General features: G+C 43.5%; 3 protein-coding genes across 12 annotated transcripts in view; all 3 read right to left on the bottom strand.

Moving 5' to 3' along the window:
* LOC106583173 (disco-interacting protein 2 homolog B-A) overlaps nt 1–942 on the bottom strand; it is a 73,572-nt gene extending 72,630 nt beyond the window's left edge. For all 3 annotated transcript variants that reach the window (XM_045705286.2, XM_045705288.2, XM_045705287.2), the window contains exon 1: nt 686–942. In XM_045705286.2, the coding sequence (XP_045561242.1) occupies nt 686–770 (85 nt within the window). In that variant the 5' untranslated portion in view covers nt 771–942. The remainder of the gene's footprint in view (nt 1–685) is intronic.
* Nucleotides 943–5,309: 4,367 nt separating this feature from the next.
* Nucleotides 5,310–11,094, bottom strand: LOC106583174 (cyclic AMP-dependent transcription factor ATF-7). Of its 5 annotated transcripts, none has more exons than XM_014167062.3 (13): nt 11,009–11,094; nt 10,017–10,078; nt 9,785–9,881; nt 9,240–9,367; nt 8,982–9,140; nt 8,388–8,548; nt 8,211–8,304; nt 7,941–8,060; nt 7,528–7,698; nt 6,821–6,880; nt 6,460–6,648; nt 6,099–6,204; nt 5,310–5,858 (listed from the first exon to the last, which is right to left on the bottom strand). In XM_014167062.3, the coding sequence occupies exons 2-13, from the start codon at nt 10,062–10,064 to the stop codon at nt 5,626–5,628; spliced, it is 1,566 nt and encodes a 521-aa protein (XP_014022537.1). In that variant the 5' UTR covers nt 10,065–10,078; nt 11,009–11,094; the 3' UTR covers nt 5,310–5,625. The 5 variants fall into 5 exon arrangements, with proteins under 5 accessions (XP_014022537.1, XP_014022539.1, XP_014022538.1 ...); XM_014167064.3 differs by having other exon boundaries at nt 8,994–9,140; XM_014167063.3 differs by lacking the exon at nt 11,009–11,094 and adding an exon at nt 10,822–11,008.
* A 3,755-nt stretch (nt 11,095–14,849) lies between these two features.
* Nucleotides 14,850–23,872, bottom strand: part of LOC106583176 (la-related protein 4) — a 41,773-nt gene continuing 32,750 nt past the window's right edge. For 3 of the 4 annotated variants that reach the window (XM_082967489.1, XM_014167067.3, XM_014167070.3), the window contains 9 exons: nt 23,032–23,244; nt 22,261–22,367; nt 21,712–21,753; nt 20,851–21,090; nt 20,417–20,468; nt 20,146–20,310; nt 19,813–19,940; nt 19,506–19,692; nt 14,850–19,317 (listed from right to left, as the gene is read on the bottom strand). In XM_082967489.1, coding sequence (XP_082823615.1) covers nt 18,934–19,317; nt 19,506–19,692; nt 19,813–19,940; nt 20,146–20,310; nt 20,417–20,468; nt 20,851–21,090; nt 21,712–21,753; nt 22,261–22,367; nt 23,032–23,244 — 1,518 coding nt within the window. In that variant the 3' untranslated portion in view covers nt 14,850–18,933. The remainder of the gene's footprint in view (nt 19,318–19,505; nt 19,693–19,812; nt 19,941–20,145; nt 20,311–20,416; nt 20,469–20,850; nt 21,091–21,711; nt 21,754–22,260; nt 22,368–23,031; nt 23,245–23,872) is intronic. The other variant, XM_014167069.3, reaches the window with a different exon arrangement.

Genomic DNA, 23,872 nt, shown 5'->3' with positions numbered 1-23,872 from the left:
CATAAACAAGAGAGTTTTGCAGTCTACCTTATTGTAGTTCTATGGAACGTGTAGCATCACTGCAGGAGGACTATGATTTCAGAAACAGACATGTGAAGAGGGAGAGAGTTTTGACCTAATTTCTATGACAGGAAGAAAACCTGTATGGTCTCCTTGATATTGCAATTATCATGAAGGCAGTTTATTGCCTAGCGACTAGAGAAAAATGCACTGACTGCAAAGCAAATTGGAAGATTGTTTTAACGTTGAGAGGTATACTTCTGGTGGTAAGTATTATGTAAAATATAAATAAACAAATAGCCCTATTAAAAAAACATCCAGTCACGGGATATACTGTAGCATACAATTAATACTGTAGCCACATCAAAAGCCTCATCCATCAGTAATCTCTCTATATATTGTCATTACTCAACAACACTATGACATTGCAGGCGAAAATAATAAAGACCAACAACTATTTTTTTAGGGCACTAACCAGCTAATTAAATGAAAAATCTTTACAAGGAAGTCGGTGTTTTCATCCTCCAGGGCAACAGAGCAGCGCGAGCGAGTCGTGCCTGCAGTTCTCGCCACTGACACGGGACGGGTGTTTGTTGATGTTTTTATCTGGGACACACTCATAGGAGCATTTACCAGACACAACAACTCTTCAACTCTTTCTCTTTTCCCTGTCCCAAGCCCTTACCTTCAGACAGCTCCAAATCCAACTCCGCCAATTGGTCCCTGACCTCTTTTGGCAGTGCTGACATATCCACGCCTCGGCCCGCCATCGTTGCAGGAATAATACGGAGTAGTATGTAACAATCAAGGAAAAGTGGTAACACGTTCCTGAGTCAACGAGAAAAGCAGATATCAAGATGTGGATTGTACTCCATCCTTGCGACTCCCTGACACCGCCATAACTGTGAGCGATGAACAACTCGCCAAAGGAATCTGTCACATGACCATGTATGATGTTAATTGTTGTGACTGGAGCATGAGATCAGTAGACGGTCTGCTCCCCCTGGCGTTACTGTTTGTCAACTGAATGTAGAAGAGCATTTTGTACACCACTGACTGAACACATACAGGTAACTGCCAAAATAATGGAAACAGTTGGGGGATGGGGGAAATGGGGGATACAAAATATTTTGAAAGCAGGTGCTTCCACACAGGTATGGTTCCTCCGCTAATTAATAATTAACATACCATCATGCTTAGAGTTATGTATAGAAATGCTGGGTAGGTCATGATTTTGGCTGCCATGGCTATGCCCTGGTAGGATGATAATGCCACCTCCATAAGAAATTACATAATTTGATGTTTTGTTGATGGTGAGGGAAGTGTTCACTTGGGTTGAAATCTGGTGACTGAGATAGCCATGGTTTACATAATTTATGCTCATCAAACTATAAGGTGACCTGGCATCGCATCCCTCCAATAGAGTTCCAGACACTTGTAGAATCTATGACAAGGTGCATTGAAGCCGTTCTGGCTCGTGGTGGGCCAGTGCCCTATTAAGACACTTTATATGGGTGTTTCCTTTATTTTGGCAGTTACCTTTAGATATGGCTACTGATTATGAAACTATGGTCCATGATATCCGTCAGTCAGCTATTTCAATTTCATGACAAGATGAACATCCCAAGCTCACACAAATCATGGTGAAGTACACCATTTTAGGAGCTAATCCTAATTTCCACAGAAATTGAATTTTCAGTTAGTCATTCATCAATGTCAATGGGAGACTCAATGAAAAATCTACTTCGTGGAAGTTAGGATTCACCCCTCACGGTCTTTACAGTCACACATAGGGTCTCTTTCTCTGATTTTCAAACATATACAAAACATTAAGAACACCTGCTCTTTCCATGACGGACTAACCAGTAGAAAGCTATGATCCCTTATTTATGTCACTTGTTAAATCCACTTCAATCAGTGTAGATGAAGAGTGAGGCTAAAGAAGGATTTTTAAGCCTTGAGACAATGTGCCATTGAGGGTGAATGGGCAAGACAAAAGGTGTAAGTGCCTTTGAACAGGGTATGGTAGTAAGTGCCAGGACGGGCACGTGGTAATGGCTAGAGCGGTATAAATGGAAAGGTATCAACAATCACATGATTTCCATGTGTTTGATGCCATTCCATTCACTCTGTTCCAGAAATTATTATGAGTCGTTCTCCCCTCGCCAGCCTCCACTGGTACACACACACCTTCTCGTTTTCGTGTGTGTACTTACGTACTCGGGCAACCAGTCCACTCGGGCCACCAGTTTTTGGCACCTGTGGCTGAGCACCCTGAGCCAGTACCGCATCAGAGACACCTTCTGCTCCTACTCTGTCATGGAGCTCTGCACCAAGGGGATAGGCACGCAGAGAGAGATATTCAGCATAAACATTATTAACCTGAAACCATTACATCATTTATTTTGCTGGAGATAGTTTATTAGTTGAGACTATACACAAGTTCATTTCACCCGCTTTAAGGTGGAATAATTTTTTGGGAAAACTCCCTCGACACATTCTTAGAGACAATCAATTTCCACAATAGTTTGTAGAGGTTACACTGTTGAAGACAGACATTTCCCTCCTCTTGACAGAACATGAGGGGACTGGTAACATGACAGGGTGGAGAAGCTACAGCAATAAAATGACTTTAATAGAACATTTTAAAATATTGATATGTTAAAAAAAAAAATACAAAAACATGAGGAAATAAACAATATGGTATTCCTCAAAGCTAAATGACTGTGGTAAAAACATAAAAGGACATCCCTCACTGACATTTCATGCCATATTCAAATTAAGAGTCTTAGAAAAGTGATATTCCAATAGACTGTTTTTCAAATGGCATAAAGCATCCGAGCCTAACACATGATCTGTAACACTATATAGATGTTCCCTAATCCAGATTTGCATTCAAGAGTGTCGTAGATTTATATTTCCTTTGATCACCTAGAATTTCAACCATTTTCATTGAATTAGAACAACCCATTCTACCACTGACTTCACTAGACACGCTTCGGCTAAACGCAGGAACATTAATATTGAATATAAAAATATATTGTACTACTTTTTCTTCAACTAACTTCAGCCTGGGTAAATGATTTATCTAATGAAGAGTTTGCTGATTATTACATAAAGTATCATCTAAAACCTAACCATTTCAAGTGTTACATTAGGACATTATTGTTTGCATCAGTCATTTGAAAAGCAGTATGTTAAAACCAGCGATAATATTAACAGACACCAGCACACAGACAGTGGTCTTCATCAGTGTCCTCTAATATCCATGCAGTCAATAAGGGGTTTCATACACATTGTCAGAAAGCAGAATTCCTGCGAGGTCAAAAAAAGGCCAGACACTGACTGTATCCTTACTTTGGCTCACTCCATGACAAGGGGAAAACAATATGCACACAATATTTCACGCTTATTTAGCCCTAAAGATGAAAAAGAGTTTCCCAAGGAACAACAGCTGCATAAAGAAGATAAATATGTAAGGAGCGATTTACACTGTAGACAGGGGAGAGAATTGGAAATAGACAACAAAAATAACATTCTTTGATTGAGTGTGTGTATGTCACGGATGTATGAGTATGTACATACACTTCTATTACAGTTGAAGTCGGAAGTTTACATACACCTTTGCCAAATACATTTAAACTCAGTTTTTCACAATTCCTGACATTTAATCCTAGCAAAAATTCCCTGTTTCAGGTCAGTTAGGATCACCACTTTATTTTAGGAATGTGAAATGTCAGAATAATAGCAGAGAGAATGATTTATTTCAGCTTTTATTTCTTTCATGACGTTCCCAGTGGGTCAGAAGTTTACATGCACTCAATTAGTATTTGGTAGCATTGCCTTTAAATTGTTTAACTTGGGTCAAACGTTTTGGGTAGCCTTCCACAAGCTTCCCACAATAAGTAGGGTGAATTTTGGCCCATTCCTCCTGACAGAGCTGGTGTAACTGAGTCAGATTTGTAGGCATCCTTGCTCGCACACACTTCTTCAGTTCTGCCCACACATTTTCTATGGGATTGAGGTCAGGGCTTTGTGATGGCCACTCCAATACCTTGACTTTGTTGTCCTTAAGCCATTTTTCCACAACTTCGGAAGTATGCTTGGGATCACTGTCCATTTGGAAGACCCATTTGCGACCAAGCTTTAACTTCCTGACTGATGTCTTGAGATGTTGCTTCAATATATCCACATCATTTTCTTTCCTCATGATGCCATCCATGTTGTGCAGTGCACCAGTCCCTTCTGCAGCAAAGTACCCCCAAAGCATGATGCTGCCACCCCCATGCTTCACAGTTGGGATGGTGTTCTTCGGCTTGCAAGCCTCCCCCTTTTTCCACCAAACATAACGATGGTCATTATGGCCAAACAGTTCTATTTTTGTTTCATCAGACCAGAGGACATTTCTCCAAAAAGTACGATCTTTGTCCCCATGTGCAGTTGCAAAACGTAGTCTGGCTTTTTTATGCCGGTTTTGGAGCAGTGGCTTCTTACTTGCTGAGCGGCCTTTCAGGTTATGTCGTTTTACTGTGGATATAGATACTTTTGTACCCGTTTCCTCCAGCATCTTCCCAAGGTCCTTTGCTGTGGTTCTGGGATTGATTTGCCCTTTTCACACCAATGTACGTTCATCTCTAGGAGGCAGAACGCATCTCCTTCCTAAGCGGTATGACAGCTGCGTGGTCCCATGGTGTTTATACTTGCGTACTATTGTTTGTACAGATGAACGTGGTACCTTCATGCGTTTGGAAATTACTTCCAAGGATGAACCAGACTTGTGGAGGTCTACAATTTTTTTTTTCTAAGGTCTTGGCTGATTTCTTTTGATTTTCCCATGATGTCAAGCAAAGAGGCACTGAGTTTGAAGGTTTGCCTTGAAATACATCCACGGGTGCACCTCCAATTGACTCAAATTATGTCAATTAGCCTGTCAGAAGCTTCTAAAGCCATGACATAATTTTATGGAATTTTCCAAGCTGTTTGAAGGCACAGTCAACTTAGTGTATTTAAACTTCTGCCCTACTGGAATTGTGATACAGTGAATTATAAGTGAAATAATCTGTCTGTAAAAAAATTGTTGGAAAAAGTACTTGTGTCATGCACAAAGTAGATGTCCTAACCGACTTCCCAAAACTATAGTTTGTTAACAAGACATTTTGGGAGTGGTTGAGAAACAAGTTAATGACTCAACCTAAGTGTATGTAAACTTCTGACTTCAACTGTATACACTGTACTCTATACCATCTACTGCATCTTGCCTATGCCACACATTTATATGTACATATTCTTATTCATCCCTTTACACTTGTGTGTAAACTTCCGACTTCAACTGTACACAGTGACAGTGCATCCAAGCTAGGATCAATCAGAAAATGGGCCCAAGAGGCAGGACTACTCAGTCTGTTCAGTGATTATCATTGGCTGTGAGGCTATCAGTGTGTCCAAGGTCATAGAGCGTAGGATGGAGATAGATGGGGAGGGGAGTGAGAAGTACTATCAACAGGTGGAATTTCAGATTTCAAATCAGGTCCCTTTCTCTCTTTCAATCTCTTGCACACATCATTGTGCCAGTCCAGCCTCGTAAAGCCCAATGTAGAGTTCTTACTGGCTCCCTGCGCCTGCTCATCATCTGGGGGCGGACTGCGGCTGTGTGGCCATGAGGGCCCCTCCCTGCTGGGCCGCCCCCATGCCGGCCAGGACCGACATGGCTACTGCCTCAGCCGCACGGACGCTCAGCCCGTTGACGGTGATGGCCCCAGGGCTGGGGGCAAGGGGCGAAGGCCTGTGCTGGATAACCGGGGCTGGGGAGCCCATAGGCTCAGAGGGGGGGTCCCTGGAGCTCTCCTCTACTCCTGCAGCTACAGACAGAGAGAGAAACATTCACCCTTAAAGAGAGGTGAGAGGCAAGCAATAGATTAGATGGATGAGTTGGAGGTTGATCCTGGATTGATGGATCGGTAGGTAGGTAGGTAGGTAGATGTACAGGTTGATGGAAAGGGGACAGATATATTAGAGCCTAAATTAACAATTAAACAGACAGAGTGAATGAAAGACTTGTGTGATTGATAGAGCTTTCATGCATGGTTTGTCTTTATTACCTATGTAGGCAGACTTCTTCTGCATGGCAGTGACAGGGCAGTCTTTGTGGGCCAGCAGCAGCTGTTTCAGTTGGGTCACCTCGTTCCTCAGCAGACCTACTTCATTCTGATAGAAACAGAACACATCACACAAGACAATGTACACACAAAGTTGTTTTCTCAACCACTTGACAAGCATACAATAAAACCGCATGGGCAGGAGAATAATATTAGGGATCCTACCAGTATAATACAATCCCAGACGGGTTCATTGTTTTAAGTTTGCCTTTCTCTGCTGTTGTAATAGCCCAGTTACCGTCTATTGTAACTGACTGTAATAGACAGTCTAGGTCCAGTTACGGTTGTAGGGCGGTAGACTCACGGTCAAAGAAACATTCATGGTAGCCAGGTCCTCTGCCTTCCTCTCCAGAGAGCCGACCCACACCTTGCGTTTCTGTCGGCAGCGAGAAGCCGCCGCCCTGTTCCTCTCCAGAAAGCGCTGCCTCCTCTCGTCTGGGTCGATCTCCGCACCCCGCCGCCTCCTACCACCCGTGGGCTGGGCTGGGGACACCTGGGGAAGACGGGAGGGGAAGGTGTTATACACTCTGGACTGGGTGTGTATGTATGAGAGAGAATGAGAAAGAATGCCAGAGTGCACAAGAGTGTGAGCTTGTGTGTGTGTGTGTGTAAAAGTGCATTTGTATGTGTATTTTAAAAAGTGTTTCCATGTATACGCCTCTCACCATCATGTCCTCTGAATGTAGACTATACCCAAATGGAGAGGAGGAGCCACTGCTGGTTTGCTGTGTGAGTATATGTAAATCATATAGGCATGAGAGTGTGCCTGTGCATATTTTAACTTACTGTTTGTGCACAAAAGTTTGGCAAATACATGCAAGCGACATGAGATCTAAGAACTAGACCCGCAATTTTATATTCCATTTTGTTGGACTCGAGTGATACCTTTCCATGTGCGGGCTACACAGAAGTATCGCTGAAGCCCAAACAAATGGAATATAACGTTGTGGATAAAGTTTGGAATGACAATATCATGGGTACAACATCTAAAGACCTGCATCACTATACTGAGAGCATTGCAGTTCTAAAAAGGAAGTATTTGGGTGTTTTTGGAACCTTTATTGTTGTCCATATCTCTTATCAATACCTTTAGTTGCCAGCATATTTAATCTACAAAACATGTTTTGTAACAGCTTTTGGTTTGTTCAGTGTCCTTTCTAGTATTTTGATCATTTCTGGAGGTTCAGTCTGTCATTGCCACTAGCCCCCTTTAGGCTTTTCAGAGGTGACTCCTCACATCAGTTCTAGTATAAACTCCCCTCTAGTGACTGGGCTGCAGCCCTAACAGAGTGTAACAACCAGGGAGAACAGAAGCATTTAGCAGATTCCACTTGACCCTTAGGTATTGTGTGTGTCAGTATGTGCGTGTTACCTGTGGTTGTGCGGGAGAGGGGGTGTCAGAGTGCTGCGAGGGCTGCTGGCTCTGCTCATGTCTCTGGGGGACAGTGGGGCTGGAACCTGCCCCCCCTGGGCCCTCTCCAGACCCGTTCTGAGCCCCCGGGCCATGCTGCTGCTGTTGTTGGGTCAGCGCTGCCTTCAGCCTCTACAGAGAATGGTAGGGATGGGGACACACATAAATGTCATACAGACATCAACAACCTGTCTTCCTAGGGTTGTAAATCTACTGGTAATATACCAAAATGACCACAAGTTTCAGTAACTTTGGTAATAAACAGTTACCGTTAACATTGCCTCACTTTGCCTTCCACTGGAATGGGTTGGCCCACTGATATTTGTTTCTTAACTGTGTGTGTGTGTGTCCCAGCCGGTGCATGCGTCTCTCACCATCTTGGCCTCTGAGTGTAGACTATACCCAGATGGGGAGGAGGAGCCACTGCTGGTCCCACCAATCGGAGGGCCTGGAATCCCAGGGATGTTTGGCACCATATTAAACGGCCTCGCCAGCTACAAATTACACAGGAAGGGAGAAAATAAGAGAAGACAAAATAACACCTACCAATGACCTGGCATTATCAAGATGTTCATTAGACATTACTACTTTCACTCACAATGCTGATGTAAAAAGGGCATTATAAATAAATGTGATTCACTCACAGATATGACTGAGGTCATATTTGGGCTGGGGAGGAGAGGGACCGTCTGCCCGTTGGGGAGATGCATTACCAGCGGGAAGGAACCTGTCGGAGAGCTGAGAACAGATAGATTGATTAGTATAAATTAAATAGACAGAGAGAACACAAACAAAGAGAGATGTTGGCAGATTAGACTCACCTCAGTTGTCTGTTGGAGGGCGGGGTTTGTGTGATGACAGAGGTTGGCGAGGGCAGAGTCGGGTGCAGGGGGTCGTAAACAAGGTGAATGGGAAGGGACCCTGGGCGTACAATAGTTGGCGTGGGGGCAGAGCTCACTACCGGCTGTGGAGGAGGAGTCTCCTGTCAACACAAATCACATCCAGTCAGACAGAAGCTGTGTTTGCACAGACAGCCCAATTCTGATCTTTTTTCCACTAATTGGTCTTTTGACCAATCACATCAGATATTTTTCAGAGCTGAACTGATTGGTCAAAAGACCACTTAGTTAAAAAAAAGATCAGAATTGTAAACACAGCCTGAGAGAAACTCAGGTGGGAGTTGGACACTATAGTCCGCGGAGGTGAACCCACTAAGAGGCCCACTAAGTTTCAACTTTTTTCTGACATCTTTACTTGCCTCACAGCTAAGTGATTAATTTGCAGCCTCTTTTTGACCACCACTGTTCCCTTCGCTCTCTCACCCAAATTACCATGCAAACTTGACAAGAGGAAAGCACACACAACGATTAATCTGTTCAACCATACACCCCGTTCACCTGGCCTCCAGGTTGTACCTTTCCTCTCACCATTGGCTCTTTGCTGCTGTCCGACATGCTGGAGGTGGAGTCAGGACTGCCTGGGGGGGAGGAGTCAACCTCCAGAGGCCCCTCATCCTCCTCTTTCACCCCAGAGGGGGTCTGTAGGGGTGGGGCCGGAAGCTGGGGGGCTGTGAGCTGTGTGGGGACCAACAACCAGACACACAACATTTATTAGTCGGTCAAACTACCAGTGTTTAAAAACCGAACCCATCATAGCCCCTCCACAATCCTCACCGGGTTTTTGTTCCTTTGGTCATCCTCATGGGCCTTCCGGAACTCCTGCTCGAAGGAGCTGGCCAGCTCGTTGAACAGACCCACCTCCTCACAGTTCTTCAGGAAGCGGGTGGGTGTGGGGGTCTGGTCTGGTGAGAGAGAGAGAGAGAGAGAGAGAGAGGGGGGAGAAATTGGCAACTTCCGGATGTTTCACACCGCGTTCAGCCAATCAGGTGGCAGCAGTCTTGTTTACTCCTGTCTGCAACATCAGGAAGTAGCATTAGCCAGTCTAGCATGGTGGTAGAACCATTAAAGCGAGTTAAGGAGGAAGCCGATGCCTTTGCAGCCTGAATGGAGGATGTTTTTTTGGGGGGAAACGAGTGTATAGCTGACTGGGCTGACACCAAGATGTAGTACGACATCAGGAAGAACTACGCCCTCTAGGGGTCTTGGTGCTAGTCCACACAGGGTGGTGTTTGTTTAATAGCTTGTCAAAAATATGTTCTATCATATAATTTCTTTATACAGTATAATTGAGAAATGCTGGGAACGCTAAAGGCAAGCACCTGCAATGATGACGGAGTCAGTTCTGGCAGGACCAAATTTCAGGGTCATCTCATGCTTGTGTTTGTGGACTGATAGATGGTCTTCATTAGTAAATCTCTGTGCACAAAGATAACACAAGACACAGGTGAAAGATATCAGATGGCTCCTGAAATCCAAGATATGTAAAGAGGTGAAAGAGTGGGGGGAAAAGAGAATGAGGGATGAACAGAAAACGAGGGAAAGAGACCTTACCTGGCCACAGCCTGGGGCGGTGCACACAAAAGGTCGATCGTCCCCCATCTCACACAAAGAGCCTGCAATAAAGAGGTATGGGAAAGGAAGAGAATGGAAATGTGTTACTCTGTCTGCTTCTTACACCTAGGTAATAAAGAAAAACGGGCTGCATTGGACAAATTAGGGTTAAAAGATATATTCACATAAATAATGTTCATTACTTCCAATTAAAGTACTGTGTTTACATTACATAACACAAAGCCATTTATTGTTCTAGTATCAAACAAAGGTAGCTAATAATGGTGACACGTTAATTTTCTTGGTGCAAAAAGTGAAATACATAACGTTAACTAGCTATCTAATAGTAAAATACGCCTACTGGTTAGCTGTCCTAGGTAAATGGCCTCCTTTCGGCTAACTGTCAACAAACAGCGCAGTCTCAGCACAGAAACTAGCTAACAGACTCTGCTAGCAAGGTAACGAACTAGCTAGCTAGCCATCTTGCCCCTTCCTTGTTAGCTAGCTAGCCATGGGCCAATGATTACAACAGCACTTTAAATTAACGTTAGGTATAGCTAGCTAGTTAGCAAGATAATGTCAGACAGGATGAAGAACGGACCTCGCTATTCAATATCTGACAGGCCATTAGCATTATCACCAGATGGTTTGGTACAGACAGTACAGCAGACCATCAGCCACCATTGGCAATCACGGCCGAGCGAATTTAAAGGGCTTCTTGCGGTCGCTGTTATTGCGAAGCTAGTTTATTGATTTTTTTCAGCTAACTTGCTAACGCCTTGCCATAAAGGATAACGTTACTTACTGTACACAACACCCAGTCACACAGGCTAGCTAGCTGGCTAGGGCACTGACACAATTTGAGGCGCGTCAAATAAGTATTTCAGAATGGGGAAGGTAAATGTGACAGACGGTCAACTGTTCCACGACAAAGTATTTTCGGTAACATCTTGATATCTGAACACGAGCAAGTCTAATGTTTACAAACTCACCCAACGTCCCTGGCTAGCTACCGCTCCGCTGCTGAATATCCGCTGCAGTGAAATAGCGCGAGAAGTGAAAATATTCATATTATTTCTTACGTAACAGGATGGCTGAAAACAATCGAATATTACAAACATGAGGCTCCTCTAATCCCCCCCCCCCCTCCAAAAAAAAGAGACCTGCAATTGTTTTTTCATGACACTTACAAAATGTTATATTTCGATGAATGTTTGATGTACTTGTAAAGTACACATCATGGTATATATGATGGCAGAATATGTTCTACTTGTGGAAAATTGCAATCCCTATGGTATCCATGCAACAGATGGCATCAAATCTGTCAGAAATCCTAACTACTTTATTTCTACACTCAAGTCACATACCATATTTTAGATCCTAAGCAACCAGTCAAGACCATGTGAGAACAAGCCTCTCTCTAATGAGGATTTAAGATCCAAAGAATGACATGACAGAGTCAACTCACTGCCTTGTCATTTGTTGGTGATTGAACCAGTTTGACCTTTAGCCAGAGCAAGGTCAAACGAAACACAATACCTTGCTGTTGTTAAAGCTTTTAGAAACAATTTAAAATCAACAAAAATAGGGGATCATAATGTATGACCAATGCTTGTTAAAAAAAACTTTGACCCAAAACAGTAAATAAAACATCCCCAAAGGCAACCATGTAATAAAGGTTTCCTCCTAAGCCAATGTCACAGATCGTAGAGTCCAAGGTATGCATCCCAAGTGGCACCCTATAGAATAGAATTACTTTATTTTTCCCCAGAGGGAAATTCAGTTGTGGCAAGTCAGATAAGAGAAAGATACTCTGTAGCAACAATATTCACATGACAGATAAATCAAATGTCACATGCTTCGTAAACAGGTGCAGACTAACAGTAAAATGCTTACTTACGGGCCTTTCCCAAAAATCCGGAGAAAAAGAGAAATAGAAAAATATCACAAGGAATAAATACACAATGGGTAAGAACTTGGCTATATACAGTCGTGGCCAAAAGTTGAGAATGACACAAATATTAATTTCCACAAAGTTTGCTGCTTCAGCGTCTTTAGATATTTTTGTCAGATCTTACTACGGAATACTGAAGTATAATTACAAGCATTTCATATATGTCAAAGGCTTTTATTGACAATTACATGAAGTTGATGCAGAGTCAATATTTGCAGTGTTGACCCTTTTTCAAGACCTCTGCAATCCGCCCTGGCATGCTATCAATTAACTTCTGGGCCACATCCTGACTGATGGCAGACCATTCTTGCATAATCAATGCTTGGAGTTTGTCAGAATTTGTGGGGTTTTGTTTGTCCACCCGCCTCTTGAGGATTAACCACAAGTTCTCAATGGGATTAAGGTCTGGGGAGTTTCCTGGCCATGGACCCAAAATATAGATTTTTTGTTCCCCGAGCAACTTAGTTATCACTTTTGCCATATGGCAAGGTGCTCCATCATGCTGGAAAAGGCATTGTTCGTCACCAAACTGTTCATGGATGGTTGGGAGAAGTTGCTTTCGGAGGATGTGTTGGTACCATTCTTTATTCATGGCTGTGTTCTTAGGCAAAATTGTGAGTGAGCCCACTCCCTTGGCTGAGAAACAACCCCACGCATGAATGGTCTCAGGATGCTTTACTGTTGGCATGACACAGGACTGATGGTAGCGATGACCTTGTCTTCTCCGGACAAGCTTTTTTCCAGATGCCCCAAACAATCGGAAAGGGGATTCATCAGAGAAAATGACTTTACCCCAGTTCTCAACAGTCCAATCCTTGTACCTTTTGCAGAATATCAGTCTGTCCCTGATGTTTTTCCTGGAGAGAAGTGGCTTCTTTTCTGCCCTTCTTGACACCAGACCATCCTCCAAAAGTCTTCGCCTCACTGTGCGTGCAGATGCACTTACACCTGCCTGCTGCCATTCCTGAGCAAGGTCTGTACTGGTGGTGCCCCGATCCCGCAGCTGAATCAACTTTAGGAGACGGTCCTGGCGCTTGCTGGACTTTCTTGGGCGCCCTGAAGCCTTCTTCACAACAATTGAACCGCTCGCCTTGAAGTTCTTGATGATCCAATAAATGGTTGATTTAGGTGCAATCTTACTAGCAGCAATATCCTTGCCTGTGAAGCCCTTTTTGTGCAAAGCAATGATGACGGCACATGTTTCCTTGCAGGTAACCATGGTAGACAGAGAAAGAACAATGATTCCAAGCACCACCCTCCTTTTGAAGCTTCCAGTCTGTTATTCGAACTCAATCAGCATGACAAAATGATCTCCAGCCTTGTCCACGTCAACACTCACACCTGTGTTAACGAGAGAATCACTGACATGATGTCAACTGGTCCTTTTGTGGCAGGGCTGAAATGCAGTGGAAATGTTTTTTGGGGGATTCAGTTCATTTGCATGGCAAAGAGGAACTTTGCAATTAATTGAAATTCATCTGATCACTCTTCATAACATTCTGGAGTATATGCAAATTGCCACCATACAAACTGAGGCAGCAGACTTTGTGAAAATTAATATTTGGGTCATTCTCAAAACTTTTGGCCACAACTGTACACGGGGTACCAGTACTGCGTCAATGTGCAGGGGTACTAGGTAATTGAGGTAGATATGTACATATAGGTAGGCTTAAAGTGACTAGGCAACAGGATAAACAGTAGCAGCAGTATATGAGAGTCAAAAGAGTTCGTGCAAAAGGGGCAATGCAGTTAAATAGTCCAGATAGCTATTGGTTAACTAACTATTTAGCAGTCTTATGGCTTGGGGGTAGAAGCTGTTCAGGGTCCTGTTGGTTTGGTGCATAAGTGCCACTTGCTGTGTGATAGCAGAGAGAACAGTATGACTTGGGTAGCTGGAGTCATTTAAAATTTTTAGGGCCTTCCTCTGACACCGCCTGGTATAGGGGTCCTGGATGGCAGGGAGCTCAGCCCCAGTGATGTACAAGATACAAATACATGGTATATAGAAGATAAACATAACTCACAATGTAATATTTTGAAAGCCACCCTGATGCCAGTACAAAACTGTTAGCGGCACTTGATTTTGATAGGTTAAGACCTGAGTCTGCAACATCATGGCACAGTGTGCAGTTGGAAATTTGGGATGCATATCAAGCAAGATGGATATTTATGGACTGCACTCATGCAATGACAAAACAATTATATTGCCCCACTATATAGTTTGATTCAATAAATACAATGCAAAGTATTTATTCACATACATGTTCATGTTTGAAATGATACAACATTCCTGCTTCCACCACCATTGGGCTTGCTTCACACCTTTTTACAGGAGCTGTCATGTTATTGGAGCAGCGTATTCAATTATCAGCATTGTCATGTGAGACTCAAAACATGCGTACACACAAGGTCTACAAATAGCCTCAATATGACAGACCAAATAATACTTATTTCTTAGAGGTTAGAGGACCTTGAATGCTTTCTGGTTGTTATAAGCTTTTGGAAACTCATGACTGATACAACACACAAAACACCATCACGGCCCATAATTCTATTTCATGTGAACAACAAGTTCAATGGGATTACGAGCGCCACGCATTTCTGCCTTCCCACTAAACCTGCCCTGCTCAAAATTAAAGTGTATTTATGTTACTTTTACATTGCAGAGAAGGAAAAGCTCAACACTGAGAAGGCACTAGAATTTTGGTTTGGCCTGAAACATTTATTTGGACATGAAGAAAGGAGACTGTCAAAGTATAACTGGTGGAGAGACACATACACTTTTAACACAGATGTCCGGGACAAGACCACAGAGCACCGCACACAAAACATTTAGAAATACACAGACGGCAAAATCATTGCAAGCACAGGACACAGAATCAGCATCTAAGGCAAAAACAAGAAATATTTGTACTTTATTATTCTTTTAAGTTTTTGTTCAGACATCTATTAAATCAGTAATTCAGTGTCTCACACCCCCCCACTCATACGTTACCATTTCCCAGCTGCACCCCCTCCAACGCCATTGTCCCAGCAGGGAAGTGCTACAAAAACTAATAAAAAAAACAGTTAAAGAAAAATAAAACCCTATTCCTGTAATAATTTCAGCAAACCTGAACACCTTTTCTTCAACGTAGACATCTAAAATGATTTTACACCTTACAGGATTATGAGAGTATTTTCAAACAAAAGTTAGTGCATTTCATTCCACAACACCACTAGCTGCTCTTAGCTTAGCCATTAATGGATGTAAAAATATAAAAGAAGAACATAGGCCCAGTGGTTAGATAGGTAACATGTTACTGCACTGCTAGCACCCAGGCAGTGCACTGAATTCTCACTTAAACCAAGTCGCAAATCAGATAATAGTTTTGGATATATACTACACACATTTTGAAAAAAACTAACAAAAAAAGACACCAAATGCACTGAAAGAAAAAGTACATCAGAGACCATAAAAAAAAAAAAGTCAAACTGCAGAACTCTTTCAAAACATTTACTCAAATCTAAATGTGCTTACTAATAAAGAAGAAAAAAAAAACGACCAAAGATTAGCCTTCTAGGCGCAAAATCTGTACAAGAACATTCAGACCACCTACACATGTGGCCTTCCCTCAAATAGGACTACATTAATCAAGCATAACTGGCCAATCAAGAGAGACAGGGAGCATTAATCAATTAACTGACAGCTTTTCCATCCCACAGTAGGAGTGTTCCCAAGTTCCCAAGGTTGTCTTTTTGCCTGCTTGACTTTGGTCTGGATCATAGAGATCACAATGTTGTATCTGTGCCAATGAGGCCATCTCCATTTAAAGTAGTCAATTTCCTTCTTCTGATATTGGAAAAACATGTAAAGCTAAAATTGGCAACTTACCACCAGCTACAGTGTTGAAGTCTAGAAACACATCTTAATTCATTTCTTGTGGCCACTAGTTGGCGGTCAATGCTCTGATCATTGGCTGATCGCTCCCAATCCATAGGAATCCCCACCCAGTTGACTACTTTAAAATGGCAATGTCCATGCAAAAAAAGTTATTTCCACATAATGATCTCTATACATTTATGGTTCAATCCATTAATACACAAAGGCTGAATTATGAGTTTGTAAGCGCATACAAAAGGAACAGATATTAAGGTTGATGCTCCCCATGTCAAGTCAACTCTCCTAACATTACACAAACTTCCATTTCGCAAACAATGGACATGTACGGAATTTAAAACAATCGTGAGATATGCATTAAAATCTTCAATCAAAAAAAATCTAAGACAGTAAAAAGAAAAAGTGAAATGTACAAGGAAAGAAAATGTGGCTAAATCACAATCCTATGATTTAGCCAGACACCAAAACCCTAATATCAGACAGCCGCTCTGCCCTCAATCCCATCCCAAAATAACATGACTCATCATTATCACCCTTCAGAATCTCTGCTCAATGAATCAACGGCAACATTGAAAAAGGATAACCCCAAAACGGACATGATCAGACTTCGACAGCATTTCACTGACAAGAAAACAGCCCTCTGTACACGAAAAGCACTAAACACCACACCTGGAAGTCTCCACTGACCACCCCTAATCTCATACTGGGACAGGTTCGGTACTCTGCATGTTATGAACTCAAATTGAGAAGTCAGAACACTAACCGGATTCTTGCTGGAGCAGAACTTTACTGACAAATGTAACAAAAAAAAAAAAAATTGCATTAAAAACGTAAAATTCCAGTGATCGCTGCCCTAAACCAGTAAGCTCCTTTATAGATTAATTCCTGATGCCAACAAATAAGAGAATGATAACATTTACTTGCCTTCAGAATTCAGGCCATTTTAAATGAGCAAGCTCGAATACATAGTACCAGAGACTAGTTTCATGCTTGGGATCCCATTACTACTCTATAAAATACCATCTAACCTATTCTACATGATACAAGAGCTACCAAAATGCATGGCAGACTACTCTGGAACATGTTGCACAGATATTGTGGCATGTTAAAATGACCAGATATCTGGGGTGGAAGGGTTTCTATTTGATGATAAAGACTACCTGTTCCATCAAGACATAAATAGGAAGGTATATGTTAACGCCGGTATCCTGCATGATCACATAGGTACAATTAATTGTACATATTAATACATCAGGTTAAACTTTTATGCAAGACACATCATTAAAACTGCTCTTCTTAAAATGACAATCAGCAGTTGAAACAAAGCATTCTCCCTACCCTGTTACAGTAAAAAGCTGAGGGATGGGGGTTGGAGAAATGTAACAGCTCTAATTCATAGACTGAGCTATGGATGCAAGGACTGACCATCTATCATAAAAATGACAGTTTTAACCATGTTTTGAGGCTATATAGATTTAGTCTGCATTTACTTTGTTTACAAACATCGGAGTAAAACAGGCTTATATTTTGGGTTCTGATGGGGTATGACAGTGGAACCAAGCTTTGATACTTGACGAATCAAATTGGTACATAAATTAATAATAGGTCCAATAATGAATGTAGCAAATACAGATTGCCCCTTTAAAAAGGCTACGTATAAACGGGTAAAATTCATGGCAACGGTGCACGTGTCAGGTGTCTACGATGCAAGTGCTGACTGCCTCAACTACCAAACACCTTCACAAAGGGAAGACTCCTCCCTTTCACATGAGCTGTTACCCATGACAACACTTCCTGATCCACTCAAATCCCAACCCCTAACCAATGGATTGGTGGGTCATGTTCATAACACACTGTAGCAAACCATTTAAAAAAACAAACATTTTGCAATGGAAAACAAAAGCAAGCAGTTCTTATAGGAAAACTTCTGAGTACCTTGCCGTGTCACTCAGTTTTGCACCTACTGAACTTGACCCTGGATGGAGAGATTATGCACTAATGGTTGGCGCAATCATCATTAACCAACCAAAGCATATTTTAACTAAACAGGATTGGCAGACAGTTGGGACCAACACTCATTCAAACATTTAACCATACGTTTCAAAGTAATAGGAAATGGAGAGTGGAAAATATAACAATTCAGTGACCGACAGCCTGACTATCCAAACTTTTCCCCATATTCGCACGGTATCCAAGCACCATTATCGTAAAGGTTTTAATGTCCTACTCAAGCAAGGGTATACCAAAAGTTTCCAACAACCGTGAAAAGAAATTCATTGATTCTAATAAATGTCTTTTTTCCCCCCATTGATTTTGAACACAAAATAATTCCAGACTCATAGCTGACAGGCATCCAAGACCGTTTCTTCACCTAAAAGAAAGTGCAGCTTGACAGGCTTCCCAACTCCCTCCATCTCTCAGAACAGTTCAAAACAGGCACTTCTCTAAAACCATGTGGCCCTCTCACATCCAACCTTCATAAAACACATTTCATGAACTATCCTTCGCCCTTCGCCAAAAAATTCACTTGCCAACGCCTCCAACAACAAAATGCATCATACGTATCAACTCATAACGATGTCATATTGGTGGATGTCCACATCTTTTGCTGTGTCGCATATTAACTAGATTTGCTAACAGCTCTTTTCTTTTCCTTTTTTTCCCTTTGCAACTACCAGTATTCTGGTGATACAAGGCATTACTGTACATTTGTCCCCCACTTTGACACAGAAATCAAATTAACATGGATTTAGCAGTGGGGGGCCCAGCCTTCAAGCTAACCAAGGTGAGGCAGCATGTAAGCATCTCTCACTATTCTTTCAAACAAGTCCTTCAGTTTGTGATTTCTAACACTCATGTCTGCCCCCTCTTAAAATGATTACAGCTTGCAGTCTTTCCCAAACATTGGTCAGCAGATGTCCGACCGATCTTCAGGGGGGTCTTTAAGATTAAGAACGTGACTGTGTTCTTTCATCCAATAATATATATATATATATATTTATCTCTTTACATATATATACACACACACACACGTATATAGATTTGTGTTTGTTTTCCTGTTAGTCTGTTGGGTGTTGTTTAAACTACTTTGGTGACCGGGGGGGAATGTTCTGTTCCTTCCCGCTCCGTCTGGCCCAGCCCTGGGGGGAGATGCGTCGGCTCATGGACGCACCCCTCTGCTGATCCCGGTACTTTAGGCCCATCCCTCCGGATCGGGCAGGGCCATTGACCCCACAGTATGAGCCAAGGGGATCAAGGTGGGGCTGGCCTTCTCCAGGCCGCTCGGATTTCTCAGGCCTATCCCCATCGCTGCTGGAGGAGGCGGCGGGCTCGTCGGCCTTGTTGACCCGCAGTTCCCGCAGGGGTTGGCTGGCCGAGGAGGTGGGAGGGTTGGGGGAGGTGCTTGGCGCTGGGGGCTGGGTGGCTGGCCGCTTGCACATCTCAGCATAGCTCAGCTTCCTTGACTCCTGGTTGGATGGATGAATAGATGGATAGACAAAAAAGAGAATAGGGGAGGAGAGAAAATAGACATAGGATGACTAGGGCCTGACATCTCTTCATTGATCTCTTTTTAACCAGATATGTTAACTGACAACATTCTATCCAATGCATTATGTATCCAGTGAAATCCACCAGGCAATGAGTGAAGTCTTACCGGTGCAGGTGTGGTAGTGGCGGGGACTGGTGTTGCCGTGGAGATGGACTGACTCTGGGTGGGCGTAGGGGTGGGTTTGGTAGCAGCGGCGGGCTGTGAGGGGGTTGGCAGAGAAGAGGGTGGTGTGGGGGGTGGAGCCATCTCCTTTTGGACATGAGGCTCAGGCTTCTCCACCGGATGAGCAACACTGCACAGACAGGAGAGGAAAAGGTTACCAATAAGGTTCATTTCCAACAGTGAAATCATGTTGTATCATCAAAATCCCTACAGCACATCTTTGCAGCCATAAGCCAGAGGTAAACCATACCTTGGAACAGGGTGCTCCACGACCAGAGGGGTGGGGGGTTTGTGGGCCGGCGCGACCTGACTGGGCGCACTCACAGTCTCCTTTTGGGCAGTAGCAGGAGGGGCGACAGACTCCTTATTCACATCAGGCTGGAAATAAGAGAAATGGACATAGTTGACTTAAGAGGGGTGAAAGACAAAACATTTGGTTGAGAGACTAACTACAGTGTCAGAGGAATGTAAGAGTTGGGATTACGTGACGGACCAGACAAAACAAGACCTAGTTATTATAGATCACTTCTTCCTGTCACATCAAGTGGTCAGGAGGGAAACAACTAATGGGGGTTTTCCTCACCTTGTCGCTGGTCACCTTGAGGCCTCGAACCACATCAGACATGCGAGTCTCTAGCACAGGCTCTCCCTGCGTGCTGACCACACACCCCGGCAATGGAGGGAAGTTGGAGGTCGCCAGGTCAAACTTGGGCTGTAGAACCTTTATCTCGCTCAGAGGGATGGGCCTCTGAACACCAAAACACAGAAGACACACATTTGACCATGTGGGTGAGATAGGGGGTATAAACCACACTAAACATGGGATAGAGGAAATTAAATGGCAGAAAACTGACCGTGATCCTATCGTCATCCCTCTTCCTCCGCATCCCTCTGTAGCTGCCTCTCCTACAACAGATAAACATGTTACACACAGCATAGAGATGATCATAAGCAAACATGTAATTGTTTCTGTTGGGAAGGCTTTGGATGGCCAAGACAGACCCGTTTGAACCCTCAGATCTCATAATCTTACCGCTCATCGGGTCAAGTGTAGAGACTAGTGACTTTGGGGGGGGGGGGGGTAGATGGATGGAGAGAAAGAGAGCGAGAGGAGTGAAAGGAAAACCCCAAAGTCTTCATCATTTAGCTTGAAGCACCTCTATGCGCATCGATTTGTCATCACTGGGTCAAAGCCATTTGCTAAAGCCCAACAGGGACATAATCACATTTCATGTATGAGCAGGTTGCGGGGTGTGTGGATGTATGAAGGGGCTCTGTGCAGACTGACCTGCCCCTGCCAGCAATGCCCAGGTCGCCATTAGGCATCCCCTCTGCAGCCAGTGGCAGGGTGTCCCTGAGGGTGGGGGGGACAGGGCCAGTCTCGGGGGTGCTGCCCAGGGGAGCCCCTGCCGTCCGGGGAGGAAGAGCGCTGGAGGGGCCCGACAGGCCATCCACCAGGGGGGATACGGGGGTAACAGAGGGAGGAGGGGTCTCGTCACATGGCCTGGGCTGGCTCTTCGTGTGGTTCCTGAGGAAAGTCATATCAACTTAAACACAATCGCTCAAGCATAAATGCCATCTATCGTTCAGTCTAAAGATATGATCACAAAACAACTAGAGGGGTTCCAGTATGATTCATGCAGAGGATGAGGAGGAAAGGACATTAAACATTAAGATGGTAAATGGAGGGGATTGTAAATATGCTCCTGTATAGAATACTAAAGGAATGGTTTTGGTTTGCTCAGCACAACCTGATGGTAATGAACTTGCTGGATCCCATATTCAAACAACAAATGTAAATAGAATATATTTTTTTTACTTTTAGATGTGTGTATTGTTAGATACTACTGCACTGTTGGAGCTAGGAACACAACCATTTCGCTACACCCGCAATAACATCTGCATGTGACCAATAAAATTTGATTTGATCATAGCGTCATGTCAGTTACGCTAGCCATCTAAAATATCAGTTGAGGGTTGCCATTCACCACAGTTCCCAAGGACACCCCACTGTAGCATTACATGGATGGTTTAAAATCAGCATGAACATCGTAGCTTGCTAACGTGTATGTTTTAGAATGAGACTGGATGAAATGAAGGTGTGAGGGAGCATTAACTGATGACATGATTGATATCTGATCATTTATACCTGAAGGCATTGATTACATTCTTTCTAGAATAGAGGGGGACACTGTGGGACAGGGGGGGGGAGTAAGAGACAACCAGTTATTTATGACAGCAGACCCCAAAAAACAAAACAAAAATGGTCTTGCTTTGTTGATGAACATACATTCCATATGTGCACTAAATTACAGTGTCTGATCAATTACAACAACCATCCTGGTGCTAGTCAAAGTGGCTTTTTGAAACAGAATCTAATGTTGTAAGGCTGTGGATGAATTCACTGGTCCACTTTGGACGGCCAAATAAGACGTTTGAACCCTCAGATCTCATAATCTTAACGCTCATCGGGTCAAGTGTAGAGACTAGTGACTTTGGGGGGGATAGAGAGATAGAGGAGAATGAGAGGAGAAAGAGGAGAAAGAGATAAAGGAGTGAAAGGAAAACCCAAAAGTCTTCATCGCTTAGCTTGAAGCACCTCTATGCGCATCGATATGTCATCATTGGGTCAAAGCCATCTAATAAAGCCTTCCGATGGAGCCGGATGGGTTTTCTTGCCCTGAGAGAAAACACCTACCGGTTTCTGTTGAAGGGCGGTCGTTCGAGGCCCAGGGGATTGGTGCCACTCTTGTAGTTCCCAGGGGTGTTGAAGCCGTTCACAAAGCCACTGTTGGGGAATGGGGCCTGGAGGAAAAGCAGAAAACATAATGGCCGCCAGTCAAATCACCTCAGTTTTCTATGACACAGATCTTACAATATTAGCTGATCCTGACAGTGCTACATTACTAAATGTCATGCCCAGTCTGACCACAGAGCGGAATGTGAAGGATGTGTGTTACAGCTAACGCAGGGTAAATTCATATGGGTCTGAACAGGACATGTTGAGGATGACATCCACCACCATTCCTAAATCACCTACCCAGATCATCAGATCACTGCTCACTGGTGTCGACTGTGGAAACATACCACTTTGGGGAGAGGGGTAAAATAAGGGGAAGGAGGGCAAAAGGAGGATTTGGGGGCATATATGAACCCAGAGTGGTTTGTCTCCCAGCCTGAACCCCCGCTAAGCGCATGGTTATGTCATCATTAGGTTCAGAAGTTTGTATTTAAAGGAGCAATTTGCAGAAAAAAATCATTTGAATCATGTTCTAATTTTTTGGTTCAGAATGATCATACAATTACATCTGAAACTTGAGTACCTACAGGTACACCCAAAACTTCTGTACCCATGACAACCAACACACCTCTGGAGGGGCTGGTCATCCTAGGAATGAACAACAGTACTTCTAACCAAATCTAATTCAATACGAGTTACAACAGGAAACAACAATCATGCGGGCCTCACCAGCGGAGTCTGGAAGTAAGGGGCAGGCGATGGGTTCCAGGTGGGGGGCACCAGGGGGTAGAGTGGGTACTGCTGCTGGGGGCTGAACACCTGCTGCATGTAGAGGTGTGTTGAGTTGTACTGGGACTGGCCCTGCTGGCTGTACACACTGGAGTTCGGTACGCTACGGTAGCCATTCTTCGCAAAGAATGTGTTGATGGCCTTGATACGAGCCTGGACAGAGCAAGAGGGCAACAGGAAGATGTGTAAAGGACTGGAAATGGAGCGTATGAACACATTTTTACGTTTTCTTTTATACATTTTAGTCATTTAGCAGACTTTCGTATCCAGAGCGACTTACAGTAGTGAATGCATACATTTCATAAATGTTTTTTTTTTTTTTCTCTCTTTTCGCCGTACTGGTGCCTCGTGGGAATCGAACCCACAACCCTGGCGTTGCAAACACCATGCTCTACCAACTGAGCCACACGACATGTTAACACAATGCACAGTAGACATAGCCTACTCATCGTCTCCCCACACTGCCATTCACAGAAAGAAGGAAAGAGGCCATGCTCCTTGTTCCCCTCAGATCTCATAATCTCACGGTCATTAGGTCAGTCACACTGTGCTGACGGAGGGAGGGAGAGGATGATGAAGAGAGAGGATGAAAAAGGGAGGAAAAGTTAGAGGAGGAGAGGGTAGCGATTTAGAGATGAAGAGAGCCCTCCACAGCCACAGTGCTCCTGGGTCCTTCCAAGCGCGATACTGATCATCACCGGGGGTACCACTTTTTCCAGCCTTAAACATAATGCAAGTCAAATCATAGTTCTGGAGTTTGAGGCATTAAGCTACTCGATTT

This window comes from Salmo salar, chromosome 22 (genome assembly GCF_965601325.2).
Source record: "Salmo salar chromosome 22, fSalSal1, whole genome shotgun sequence".
Lineage (NCBI taxonomy): Eukaryota > Metazoa > Chordata > Actinopteri > Salmoniformes > Salmonidae > Salmo > Salmo salar.
Note: the sequence above shows the minus strand (reverse complement) of the source record. Positions and strands in the feature narration are given on the sequence as shown.

Excerpts from the sequence above, each read along its gene's own strand:
- LOC106583174 (XM_014167062.3), bottom strand. The coding sequence starts at position 10,064 with ATGGGGGACGATCGACCTTTTGTGTGCACCGCCCCAGGCTGTGGCCAG. Across the intron at positions 8,061-8,210 it reads ATATGACCTCAGTCATATCT|CTGGCGAGGCCGTTTAATAT; the intron begins GTGAGTGAATCA and ends TGTAATTTGTAG. Across the intron at positions 6,205-6,459 it reads CCATGAATGTTTCTTTGACC|AATGAAGTAGGTCTGCTGAG; the intron begins GTGAGTCTACCG and ends TGTTTCTATCAG.